The 12,044-nt window shown below is 46.9% G+C and overlaps 1 protein-coding gene across 4 annotated transcripts in view; it reads right to left on the bottom strand.

Annotated features, from left to right (window-relative positions):
* Positions 1 to 12,044, bottom strand: part of IFT52 (intraflagellar transport 52) — a 101,579-nt gene that overhangs the window by 13,191 nt on the left and 76,344 nt on the right. For 3 of the 4 annotated variants that reach the window (XM_073555323.1, XM_073555324.1, XM_073555325.1), the window contains 4 exons: positions 9,210 to 9,278; positions 8,949 to 9,103; positions 8,780 to 8,867; positions 4,238 to 4,346 (listed from right to left, as the gene is read on the bottom strand). In XM_073555323.1, coding sequence (XP_073411424.1) covers positions 4,238 to 4,346; positions 8,780 to 8,867; positions 8,949 to 9,103; positions 9,210 to 9,278 — 421 coding nt within the window. The remainder of the gene's footprint in view (positions 1 to 4,237; positions 4,347 to 8,779; positions 8,868 to 8,948; positions 9,104 to 9,209; positions 9,279 to 12,044) is intronic. The other variant, XR_012222376.1, reaches the window with a different exon arrangement.

Raw genomic sequence — 12,044 nt, 5'->3', positions numbered from 1 at the left:
AGCAAGTAATGAAAGGCTCTCAGTGCCAGGAAGATGGCCCGAATTTCCAGGATAATGATGGGCAAGGTCGCTTCCTCTGATGACCACGTGCCTTGTGCCCTGTGATGTAGGTGCACCGCACCCCAACCTGTCAGGCTTGCATCGGTGGTCAGGACCTTCCATTGACCTGAGAGAAAGTATTTTCCCCTTGCAAGTGAAGTTGGCTTGAGCCACCAGTGTAGGGACCTCCTGGTTGACGATTTCAGCCGGAACTCCCTGTCGAGGGAGAAGGGATTCCTGTCCTAAGACTTGAGGATGGCTAGTTGAAGAGGCCTGAGGTGAAACTGGGCAAATGGTACCGCATCCATCGCTGCTGCCATCCTGCTGAGGACTCTCATGGCAAACCGGAAAGATCGGGGAGGATTGCGGAGGAGTATGCGAACTCCCAGACGGAGAGCCAGTGCCTTGTCCCTGGGAAGGAGCACCAGACCCCTGGAGGTGTCGAATAGCATCCCTAGGAAGGTCAGGGACTGACTCGGGGTAGTCGATGACTTTTGTAAGTTGACTAACCAGCCTAGTCGACTCAGAGTGTCGATTGTGATTGAGACGCTGACTTTGCAGTCCTTGAAGGTGGAAGCCTTGATGAGAAGGTTGTCCAGGTATGGAACGACTACAATGTCTCTGGAGTGTAGAACGTCCATGGTGGCTGCCATGATTTTGGTAAACGTCCTGGGAGACGTGGCGAGTCACGAACTGGTAGTGGTCCTGGTTGATCTCGAACCTGAGAAATCTTTGATGGGCGGGAGCAACTGGTATATGCAGATATGCGTCTTGTATGTCTATGGAGGCGAGATATTCTCCCTGCTCCATGGACGCAATGATGGACCGAAGGGACTCCATGCGAAAATGACGGACCCTTACATATTTGTTGAGTTGTTTTAGGTCTAGTATGGGCCGGACGCTGCCTCCTTTCTTGGGGACTACGAATAGATTGGAGTAGAAACCTCGGAAGCGTTCGGTCGTGGGAACCGGTACTACGACTCCTGCTTGAAGGAGAGAGGAGACCGCCTGGTGAAAGGCACGAGCCTTGTCTGGCGGTTTTGGTGGAACAGAGAGGAAGAACCGGTTCGGTGGACTGGAAATAAACTCTATCTTGTATCCAGAAGACACTATTTCCCTGACCCACCTGTCTTCTGTAATAGGCAGCCAGACTTGCTGAGAGAGTAGAAGTCGTCCGCCTACTGGTGGGGTGCCTTCCGGAGTTCATGAGTCATGATGAAGCGAAATTCTGAGGTTTTCCTCCTTTGGGCTTCGCCTGGCCTGCTTTCGACTGCCAGGTCCTGTCCGGCCTCTGCGCCGCCCGTGGGTTGTCCCTGCGTGGAGAGCGGTTACGATTTTGTGCTGGGCGCGAGACGGACCAGCCCGAAGAATTCCGAAAGGATCGTAATCGTGTTTGGTTACGCCGTTTAAACGTGAGTTTAGGTTTGAGTTGAGGGAGAGAGGTACTCTTACCCCCAGTGGCGTTGGATATCATTGTGTCCAACTTTTCACCGAAAATCCGTCCACTGCAGTACGGGAGATGCGTGAGGGATTTCTTTGAGGCCGCATCCGCTTTCCATTCCCGCAGCCAGAGGATACGCCGAATTGTGATGGCGTTTGATGCTATCCCCGCTACACCTCTTGCGGAGTCAAGGGCTGCATGAAGCAATGAAGCATGTAATCTGCTACTACTGCTATTTGAACCGCATGGTCCGACAGCTGAGGATTTGAAGTTTGAAGGCCATCTTGCAATATTTTGGCCCAAGCCAGAATGGCTGTGGCCGCCCAAACTGAAGCGAACGCGGGGGCCAGGGAGGCCCCTGCCGCATCGAACACTGAGCGAGCCATGCGTTCTCCCTGTTGGTCTGCTGCGTCCCTGAGGGTTGAGCTATCTGGCAGTGAGAGGAGGGTCTGTGCTGCTAGTCTAGAGACTGGGGGGTCCACTTCGGGTGGATCTGTCCGCTATTTGGTGTCCTTTTGTGGGAAGGGGTACCTAGCTTCTAAATATTTACGATTGGTGAATTTTTTATCAGGCTGTGCAAACTGCTTGGTAAGGATCGTTTGAAATTCCGGGTGGTTAGTGAAAACCTTAGGTGGTTTCAGAACACCTTCAAAGCAAATCTTGTGTTCTGGGACTTCCGGGGTTGGATCGGAAATGTCCAGCACCTGATGGATGGAAGAGATTATGTCCTCAACTAGCGCTGTGTTGTTAGGGGGACAAGGGACCAGAGACCTCTCTGTCTCATTGTCTGAGTCGGAGTCACAGATGCCTTCCGAATCCTGCGTATCGCTCAGGTGTTCCCTGGTGGGTGAGCTGGGGCGGAGGTTTTCTTGCGGAGATCTGCGTTGTCTGTCTCTGGTAGGGGACGGTCTAGGCGAACTGGGACCACGGTGTCTCTCCCTGGAGGGGGATGACCGTGTGCTATGGGATGACGCAGAGGAACGCGATGTGTGGGTCCGCTTACGTGTGGCAGAGCCAGAAACGGCCTTTCCCTGGGTGGAGCTGTCCCTTTGCTGGGTAACACTCATAGGCGAGACATGACCCTGCAGAGCCTGGAGTAATGTGGAGGTCAGGTTATCTATGGACTGTGTCATAGACTGCGACATCTGGGTAGCCCATTCCGGCGTGGTAGCGGCCGCTGAAGCAATGATAGGGGCTCTGACACAGTATTTTGGATACAATCCTTGCAGTGCGGGTACGTGCTGCCACTGGGGAGAGTGGCTTTGCAGGCTGTGCAGAAAGCATAAAAACAGTCCTGCCTGGTTCTTTTCCTTGAGCCCGGCATAGTGCACAGAGGCTGGCTAGCAGAGGCCTGTACAGGGGTAACTACACAGGGGAGTTATAGGAAAACCTTGTAGGTAATATGGACTCACAGCCGAGTAAAGAGAACCCGGCTGTGATCTTACCCTATCAGTGTGCCCCTAGGTCCAGCGCTGACAATTCACAGTCCTGTGTCCCCCGGAGATTGCTAGCGTTGCTGCCGCTGTATGGGACAGCGTCTGCTGCAGCAAAGATGGCTGCCGAGGAGATGAGGGAGAAGAAGGGGGCGGAGAGCTGAGAAAGAGTGCGCAAAGATATGAAAAAACTCGCCCTTTCTGCCTCGATCCGCCCCTTCGATGACACTGTGGATTGTCATATTTGTCATCCGGGGGGCGGAGACCTCAGCTAGGCCGAAGCCGCGGCCTAAATTAGATTTCTATGCCCAGGAAGGACTCCAGGCCGGCGCGGTAGTCCGGGGGGGGGGGGGGGTGTTGGATTTTTACTGGACCCCCCGGATTGAAAGGCAGGATAGCGGTGGGGCCACAACTTGAAGCGGGGCCCTGTGGTGGGTTCCCCTGCGGCGCTGTAGACTGATGCTGCCGCAGACACAGGGGAGGGTAGAGCCCTGTGTCTGCATGTGCTATGCCTGCCTGCACTGCCCCCGGCCCCGACAGGAGCCCGCAGCTGGCTGGGGTCCCTGGGTGCTGCGTAGGTTGCCATGGACAGACCCTACTTGCAGCGTCTCAACCTAATAACCCCCAGAGGGGGATTAGGGAGGGTGTTGCTGTCACCGTCAGGGGGCTTCTTCCTCGCCTCGACCTCAACCCAAGACCAAAAGGAATTGGGGAAGGAGGGGGGTCTCAACTTCGAACCAGCACCTGCAGGACTGGGGAAGGAGCGACATGGGGAACCGCCATCTCAACTTCAACTGGGCACCCCATAATAGGGGGCCGAGGAAGGAGCCATGCCGGGAGTCTCACTGAGGAGACCCACTTTTCTTCATCTGTCATCCGATGAAAAAAAACGAAAAAATCCTTTAGGTGTGCCTCCTTGCGACACTAAGCAAAAACTGGAGAAGGCTGACGCCATCCAGGGGTGTATACTGCAGAGGAGGAGCCATAGTTAACCTTTTTCAGATTATGCCTAGTGTCGCCTCCTAGTGGACAGCAGCATAACACCCATGGTTCTGTGTCCCCCAATGAGGTGACAGAGTAAGAAAAAAGTTTTGCAGAATGCATCTCAGAAACTTGCCCACCATTCGACACATTCAGGTGTGGTAATAAAACAACACAAAACAAAACATGGCATAGGAGCTTCATAAACAGGACACAACATTGTTATAGTGCCTTCTGATGCAAATCTAGAAATAAATCAGCCCCAATGGTTATACAACTTGAGCTACAAATAATACAGAGGATATTCCAAATGTATAAAGGAATTAGGCTGTACAGTACTCACATCGATTTGTTATCTGTGCAAGCCGTGACTTCTCAGATGAGAAGTTCTCATCCAAATCAAACAGCTCAAGAGCTGGAGCGGGAGGTTCACGAAATGATGGAGGGAATACCTAACAGGTGAGGGGGAAAGGGGGGTGGAGTTGTGTGAATAAAAATTAATAAACAGGCCCAGAAATATTTGGTCATACATATTCAATATAAAATTTTATTATCAATATGGGCTTAAAGTGCAGACCTCAGCTTTAATTTGAGGGTATTCACATCCTCATTGGAGAAAGGGTTTAGAAATTACAGCTTTTTTAATAACTGTAGTTTTTATTGAATTTTGTAAAAAGTTTAACAATTATAGTAAGCATAAAGCAATCAAATATTATGGAAAAAGAATTTATGAAGTACTCTGCAAATTGCCTCTTCAGAGAGGAAGAGGACTAGAACTGTATAGCGCCACCTATTGGAAGCAGCTAAAAGGGAATCTGTCTGCAGGATTGTGCTCAGTAACCTACACACAGTGTCAGGTCGGCGCCATTATATTTATTAATGATACCTTGGTTGTTGAAATCCGTCTTGTGCTTCTTTTTTAATCCTTATTTTTAGTTAATGATGTAATCGTGCTCCGGGGTGGTCTGTGGGGGGTCTTCATGTGGTGCTCTGCTTAGGTATTCATAATGCAGACTGCTGACAGGTCACTGATCCCTCACTGACCTGCCCCGTAGTTTGCATAATGAATGTACTAATGTGTGTCTTTGGAAAAAAAAGCATGTCACTTAATAAAAATGGCAGCGTCTGCGCACTTTCTCTGATCGGTTAGTGCCCATTATCCAGATGCTACTGCGCAAGCGCCTCCGCCGGCTCCTTGTTGATGCGGTAAAAAAAAAAATTTACACTACAACAAAATGGCGCCAGAGGCGGAGCATGCGTACTAGCATCTGCTGCGTACCGAGAGATCGTACTGCGCAAGCACCGCCTTCATTTTATTTTACTGTACATTTTTTGGCTGCAGCGGCGCTTGCGCAGTAACATCTATCAAGACACCATAGAGGCTAAAGCGCAGGTACACTCAAAGGCACCATATTGATGGTAATTTTTTCCCTTTGAAACACAGGAAGATAATAGGCACTAACTGTTAAGAGAAAGTGCGCAGGCGCTGCCATTTTGATTAAGTGACATGCTTTTTTTCAAATACACACATTAGTATATTCATTATGCAAACTAGTGGGCAGGTCATTGAAGGATCAGTGACCTGTCAGCAGTCTGCATTATAAATACCTAATCTTAGCACCACATACATGAACCCCACCTTAGGACACGAGCATATCATTAACACAAAACTGAAAATAAAGATTAAGAAACAACATCAACCAAGGTATCATTTTATTCAGTATAACGGCGCCGACCTGACACTGTGTGCAGGTTACTATGCACAATCCTGCTAACAGGTTCCCTTTAGCTATAGGACCTTAGGCCCTCTAGTGGCTCCTAAGCTATTTTACCCTTACAGGAAAGTTGTCGATTGAGCCAGAAGAAATCAATCTCTAACCAATTAACCTAAAAATTACTGTATTTTCATATGCAGATGCCTCTTTTTAAAGGGACCAAAAGAAACTGGACAGTTATCGCAAAAAATCCTTAATGTACTGCATGGGATATTCCCTTTTTAATCCATCACAATTAAGCATTTGAAAGATCTGGAGCAGATTCCAGATGTGGCATTTGCATTTGGGAGCTGTTGTGGTGAACCCACAACATGTGGCAAAAGAGCTCTCAATGGATGATAAACAGATTGTCATTAGGCTGAAAAACAGAAGAAAACCATCAGATAGCAGAAATGGGCCAAATCAACAGTTTGGTACATTCTGGAAAACAAAACAAAAATAGAGCGCACTGGTGAGCTAGGGAACTCAAAAAGGTCTGGGCATCCACTGAAAACAATAGTGGTGGATGATCACAGAATCCTTTCCATGGTGAAGAATAATCCCTTCACAAAATCTAGTCAAGTGAAGAACACTCTCCAAGAAGTAGGTGTTTCACTATCTACGTCTACCATAAACAGAAAACTTAATGAGAGCAAATACAGAGGGTTCACTATAAGGTGCAAACCATTAATCAGCCTTAAAAATAGAAATCCAGATCACACTTTGCAAAAAAAAAAAAAAAAAAAAATTGAAAGAAGCCAACCCAGTTCTGGAAAAACATTCTTTGGACAGAAGAAACCAAGATCAATTTTTACCAGAATGTTGGGAAGAAGAAAGTGTGGAGAAGGCTTGGAACGGCTCATGATCGAAAGCACACCACCTTGTTATGATGAATCACCGAAGGAGGAAAAGACAAAATACTAGCTAAGTCCAGAAAAACAAGAGAGGTTGGCAGCTATCGGATTGCAGACCCCTGAACCTATCCACAACAAGTAGCAGTAGCCGTGGGGGGTTCCTACGGTGTCCTAGACCCCTCGATCACAGCCGGAGAACTACATAGCCTAAAGACAGAAAGGGGAAAAACTAAACTGCCCCAGAGCAGACCCCAAAGCAATAGGCAGGCCCCAACATATAATGACGGTGAAGCAAGATGAAAACACTAACACAGATAGAAAAAGATAGGTTGAGCAAATGATGGGGCCCAAGCTAACTACATAGGACAGGATAGAAAAGCTGCTGTCTGCCATCCGCAAAAAGCCTATTCAAAATGAGCCAACCGACTGATAGGAAAAACAGGCCCTGAAGTCGCTAGGCTTCAAAAGACTATATCAGCACTCAGGTATAGTCAGAAGACAGAGCAAAAGATCAACAGATCAGAGACAAAAATGGAATTCAGCTCACCCCCGGCCGGGGATGGCAGAACTCCCAATAAAACAAGGCAAAACAAAAACAAAACTGAAGAGTACAAAGCAGAGCAGAAAAACTTAGCTTTGAGACGCAGGAATCAGACTGGTTTCCAAGAATCCAGCAGGAAAATCAACAGCCAGGAGGAAGGGCGTCGGCAGCCTTATATCCAGTCCTCAACTCCAGCCACCCAGTCATCATCTAGCTGCCCAGGTGTTTGGTAATCAGCCTCACTACCTTCCTTCACCAGAGGAGGGAGTTCATCAGACCTCAATGGTGAAGGGAAAAATGAACTCACAACATCACCTGTTCTGTAAAACATGGTGGAGGCTGTGTGATGGCATGGTCAGTCACAGTTTCCAATGGCACTGGGTCACTAGTGTTTGATGATGTGACTGAAGACAGAAGCAGCTGGATGAATTCTGAAGTGTACCGGGCTATACTTTCTGCTCAGATTCAACCAAATGCAACATTATACAGTGCTTCACACTACAGATGGACAATGACCCAAAGCATACCGCAAAGCAATCAGGAGTTTATAAGAAAAAGAAATAGAATATTCTGCAATGGCCGAGTCAATCAACATATCTGAACCCGATCGAGAATGTATTTCACATGTTTAAGACAAAAGTTCCAGCAAATCTATCAGCAGGTTTTTGCTACTTCATGTGAGAACAGTGTAATGTAGGCAAAGAGAAGCTCAATCCAGCGATGTATCACTTAGTTTACTGGATGCAGCCGTTCTGACAAAATCAGGTCTTTTAGGTTTAGAATGAAGCAGAGCTGAGAAAGCTAACCCTGCCCACACCATGTACAAAGTCTATAGACAGTGAAACGCTTATCACAGGAGGAGGGGGAGTTGCTGGATTAGTGTAGGCCAACAATGTTAATCTCTTAGTGATAAATCCTTCACAGTTAGTAAACAGTAGCACTTTAACAAGTGACACATCTCTGAATTCTGTCTTTCAGCCTCTGTCTCCTGCTGTATTCAGATTACATAGCAAAAACCTGCTGACAGATTCCAGACCCACAAACAAACAACAACTGAAGTCAGCTGCAGTAAAGGCCTGGCAAAGCATCACAAAGGAGGAAACCCAGCGTTTGGGGACGTCCATTACTTCCATACTTCAGGCAGTCACTGCTTGCAAATGATTTTCTACAATGTCTTAAAAATGAACATTTTATTTAAGGTAAAGTTATTTATCCAACTACTTTTGAGCCCCTGAAATGAGGAGGCTTTGTAGAAAAATGGTTGGCATTCCTAAACTTTTCACAGGATATTTTTGTTCAACTCTTTTAGTTAAACCTGAAAGTCTACTCTTCAATTGCATCTCTGTTGTTTCATTTTAAATCCAAAATAGTGGCAGCATAGCCTAAATCATGGACTAAATATTTCTGGACCTAACTGTATATTCATTGAAGAATACGTGTCAACACAATGCAACACGCCACTCTCCCACATGCTCCTAGCAGCCGACATAAAAGCATGTGGCCAGACCTGTCCTCCAATTAAAAATCACTACACGTGGCAAAGCCATTTAGAGGATGGAGATGGACAGATCTGATCACATGCTAACAAGTGCAATAGGAGAACCTGTAATACCTGTAAAATTTCAGTCCCCTATATTTCTGTTGAATGTATAGTTAGACAACTTTTAAATGTCAATGTAAGATCACAGTCACCACATTAAGTGAAAGAATCCAGGATGACTTTATAAAGTACGTACAGCAGGCTCGAGAGCAGGGAGCGGAGCCTCAGACTGTGGCTGGATGAGCTGCAAAGTCTCATGCTTCACATTCAGTTCTTTGTAGGCTCTGCAAAGTCAGAATTTTGGAGATCAGAAACCTATGGCTGACAACAACAGAAGAGAACACAATAAATAGAATGACACACACTTGATAACTCTGGAGAGAGAAGAAGTATCCAGCTGATAGATGCTCATGTCAAACAGAGTTGTGAAATCCCGAGGATTTTCATCCCCTTCCTGCAGGCAGACGCGAAGCTGCTGGGATAATTGGTTGGTGTCGGGGATCATAGTGTAATCTGAAATCTGGAAGGATAAGAAGGTTCAGAGCAGAAACAGCCCAAACAAGCACCTCCAATTCCAAATGTTTTACTGACAACCCATAGGATTAAGCTAATTCTACTCCACTCACCTCCGGAGCTTCCGCATCAATTTGGTTTAGCTGGATATCATTAGTAGTGAGCCACTGCATAAGCACGTCCTGTTTAGAACAAATCAGAATATTTACAGTGTGCATCAGTAGAATTTGTAATATTTCTGCCAATAGCATATCCACGCTGCAGTAACGTTCATTTAACAAACGCTATATATTTATAGAAAAGGCTCCTGTGCATACGGTTTTGCTGAATTTATTACAGCGATATATTAATCCCAAACGCTCTCTCGTATCTTTAAAGGCAACCTGTCAGCTGATTCATGCTGTCCAAGCCACAAGCAGCATGAATCGGAGCATGGCTGTGCGATTGTATGTAGGTATGCTTTCCTTTCAAATGTTCCGAAATTTCAGAGAAAACATAGTTTGAATTTCAGGATGGGGACTATAGGCCAAACTAGTCCAGCGCATCCCATGGTGAGCTTCTTCCAGCTCAGCTAGCGGTGACTGAGAGGCCTTTAATGGGAATGAAGAGGCACGGAGATAGGCACCACAATTCAGTGACATATAGTCTTCCTCATCTCCTAGATACATGAAATACAATGATGCAATAACAACAACAACAGATATACCTCTACCTCTGCTGACATTTCCATGAAGCCATTGCAGCTACTTCTATAGATGGAATTTTTCTGAACCATACTGACAGATATTTAAGTATTTTTGTTGTTGTTATTGCAGCATTGTATTAGATGTATTTAAGAAATTAGGAAGATTAGATGTCATTGAATTGTGAAGCTTGTCTCCTTGCAATTTCTCATTCCTATTCGTACATATGTGATTGGAAAGGTTCCTAGCAAACAAGATCACGTAGCTAATGCTGATTTTTCATTGATTGACAGGTCTCTCCCATGTGTGTTTATTGGAAAAGACCGGAAAATCAACTAGAGCGCTGTGGGGAAAAGCTGGCCGGGTGGTGGGGGGCGGTACTTACAGTTGTGGCCAAAAGTATTGACACCCCTGCAATTTTGTCAGATAATTATTATTTATTATTATTATTTATTGTTATAGCGCCATTTATTCCATGGCGCTTTACATGTAAGGAGGGGTATACATAATAAAAACAAGTACAATAATGTTAAACAATACAAGTCATAACTTGTACAGGAGGAGAGAGGACCCTGCCCGTGAAGGCTCACAATCTACAAGGGATGGGTGAGAATACAGTAGGCAAGGGTAGAGCTGGTCATGCAGTGGTTTGGTCGATCGGTGGTTACTGCAGGTTATAGGCTTGTCGGAAGAGGTGGGTCTTCAGGCTCTTTTTGAAGGTTTCGATGGTAGGTGAGAGTCTGATATGTTGTGGTAGAGAGTTCCAGAGTAGGGGTGATGCGCGAGAGAAATCTTGTATGCGATTGTGGGAAGAGGAGATAAGAGGGGAGTAGAGTAGGAGATCTTGTGAGGATCGGAGGTTGCGTGCGGGAAAGTACCGGGAGACGAGGTCACAGATGTATGGAGGAGCCAGGTTGTGGATGGCTTTGTATGTCATGGTTAGGGTTTTGTACTGGAGTCTCTGGGCAATGGGGAGCCAGTGAAGGGATTGACAGAGGGGAGAAGCTGGGGAATAGCGGGGGACAGGTGGATTAGTCAGGCAGCAGAGTTTAGAATAGATTGGAGGGGTGCGAGAGTGTTCGAGGGGAGGCCACTGAGCAGGAGGTTGCAGTAGTCAAGGCGAGAGATGATGAGGGCATGGACTAGGGTTTTTGCAGATTTTTGGTTGAGGAATGAACGGATTCGTGAAATATTTTTGAGTTGAAGTCGGCAGGAAGTGGAAAGGGCTTGGATATGTGGTTTGAAGGAGAGATCAGCGTCAAGGATTACCCCGAGGCAGTGAGTTTGTGGAACTGGGGAGAGTGGGCAGCCATTTACTGTAATGCATAGGTTCGTTGGGGGTCACGTGAGATGGGGGAAAGATGATGAATTCTGTTTTGTCCATGTTAAGTTTCAGAAATCTAGCGGAGAAGAAGGATGAAATAGTGGACAGACATTGAGGGATTCTGGTTAGTAGGGAGGTGATATCTGGTCCAGAGATGTATATCTGTGTGTCATCAGCATAGAGATGATACTGAAAGCCATGAGATTCTATGAGCTGTCCCAGGCCAAAGGTGTAAATAGAGAAGAGCAGGGGTCCTAGGACTGAACCTTGTGGGACTCCGACAGATAGGGGGCGAGGTGAGGAGGTGGTGTGTGAGTGGGAGACGCGGAATGTCCGGTCTGTTAGGTATGATGAGATCCAGGATAGGGCCAAGTCTGTGATGCCAAAGGATGAGAGGGTCTGTAATAATAGGGAATGGTCCACTGTGTCAAAGGCAGCCGACAGGTCCAGGAGGAGGACAGAGTAGTGTCGCTTGCTCTTGGCGGTTAAGAGGTCATTGGTGACCTTAGTAAGGGCAGTTTCAGTGGAGTGGTGTGACCGGAAGCCAGATTGTAAGCGGTCGAAGAGGGAGCAAGAAGAGAGATGGGAGGACAGTTCAAGGTAGACGTGTTGTTCCAGTAGCTTGGAGGCATAGGGGAGAAGTGATATAGGGCGATAGCTAGATACAGAGGATGGGTCAAGAGAGGGCTTTTTGAGGATAGGTGTGATGGAGGCATGTTTCAAGCTTGAGGGGAAAACACCAGTTGTTAGTGATAGGTTGAAGAGATGGGTTAGGGTTGGGATGAAGACTGTGGTGAGGTTTGGGATGAAGTGGGATGGGATCGGGTCAAGCGCACAGGTGGTGGGGTGTGATCTTGAGAGTAGAGTGGAGAGTCGATCTTCTGTAATGGTGGAGAAGTTGGTTTTGGAGGTGGAGGGCTGGGAAGTCAGGAGGAAGGGCT

This window comes from Dendrobates tinctorius, unplaced genomic scaffold, assembly GCF_039654945.1.
Source record: "Dendrobates tinctorius isolate UK_male_01 unplaced genomic scaffold, ASM3965494v1 ptg000223l, whole genome shotgun sequence".
NCBI classification, from domain to species: Eukaryota; Metazoa; Chordata; class Amphibia; order Anura; family Dendrobatidae; genus Dendrobates; species Dendrobates tinctorius.
Note: the sequence above shows the minus strand (reverse complement) of the source record. Positions and strands in the feature narration are given on the sequence as shown.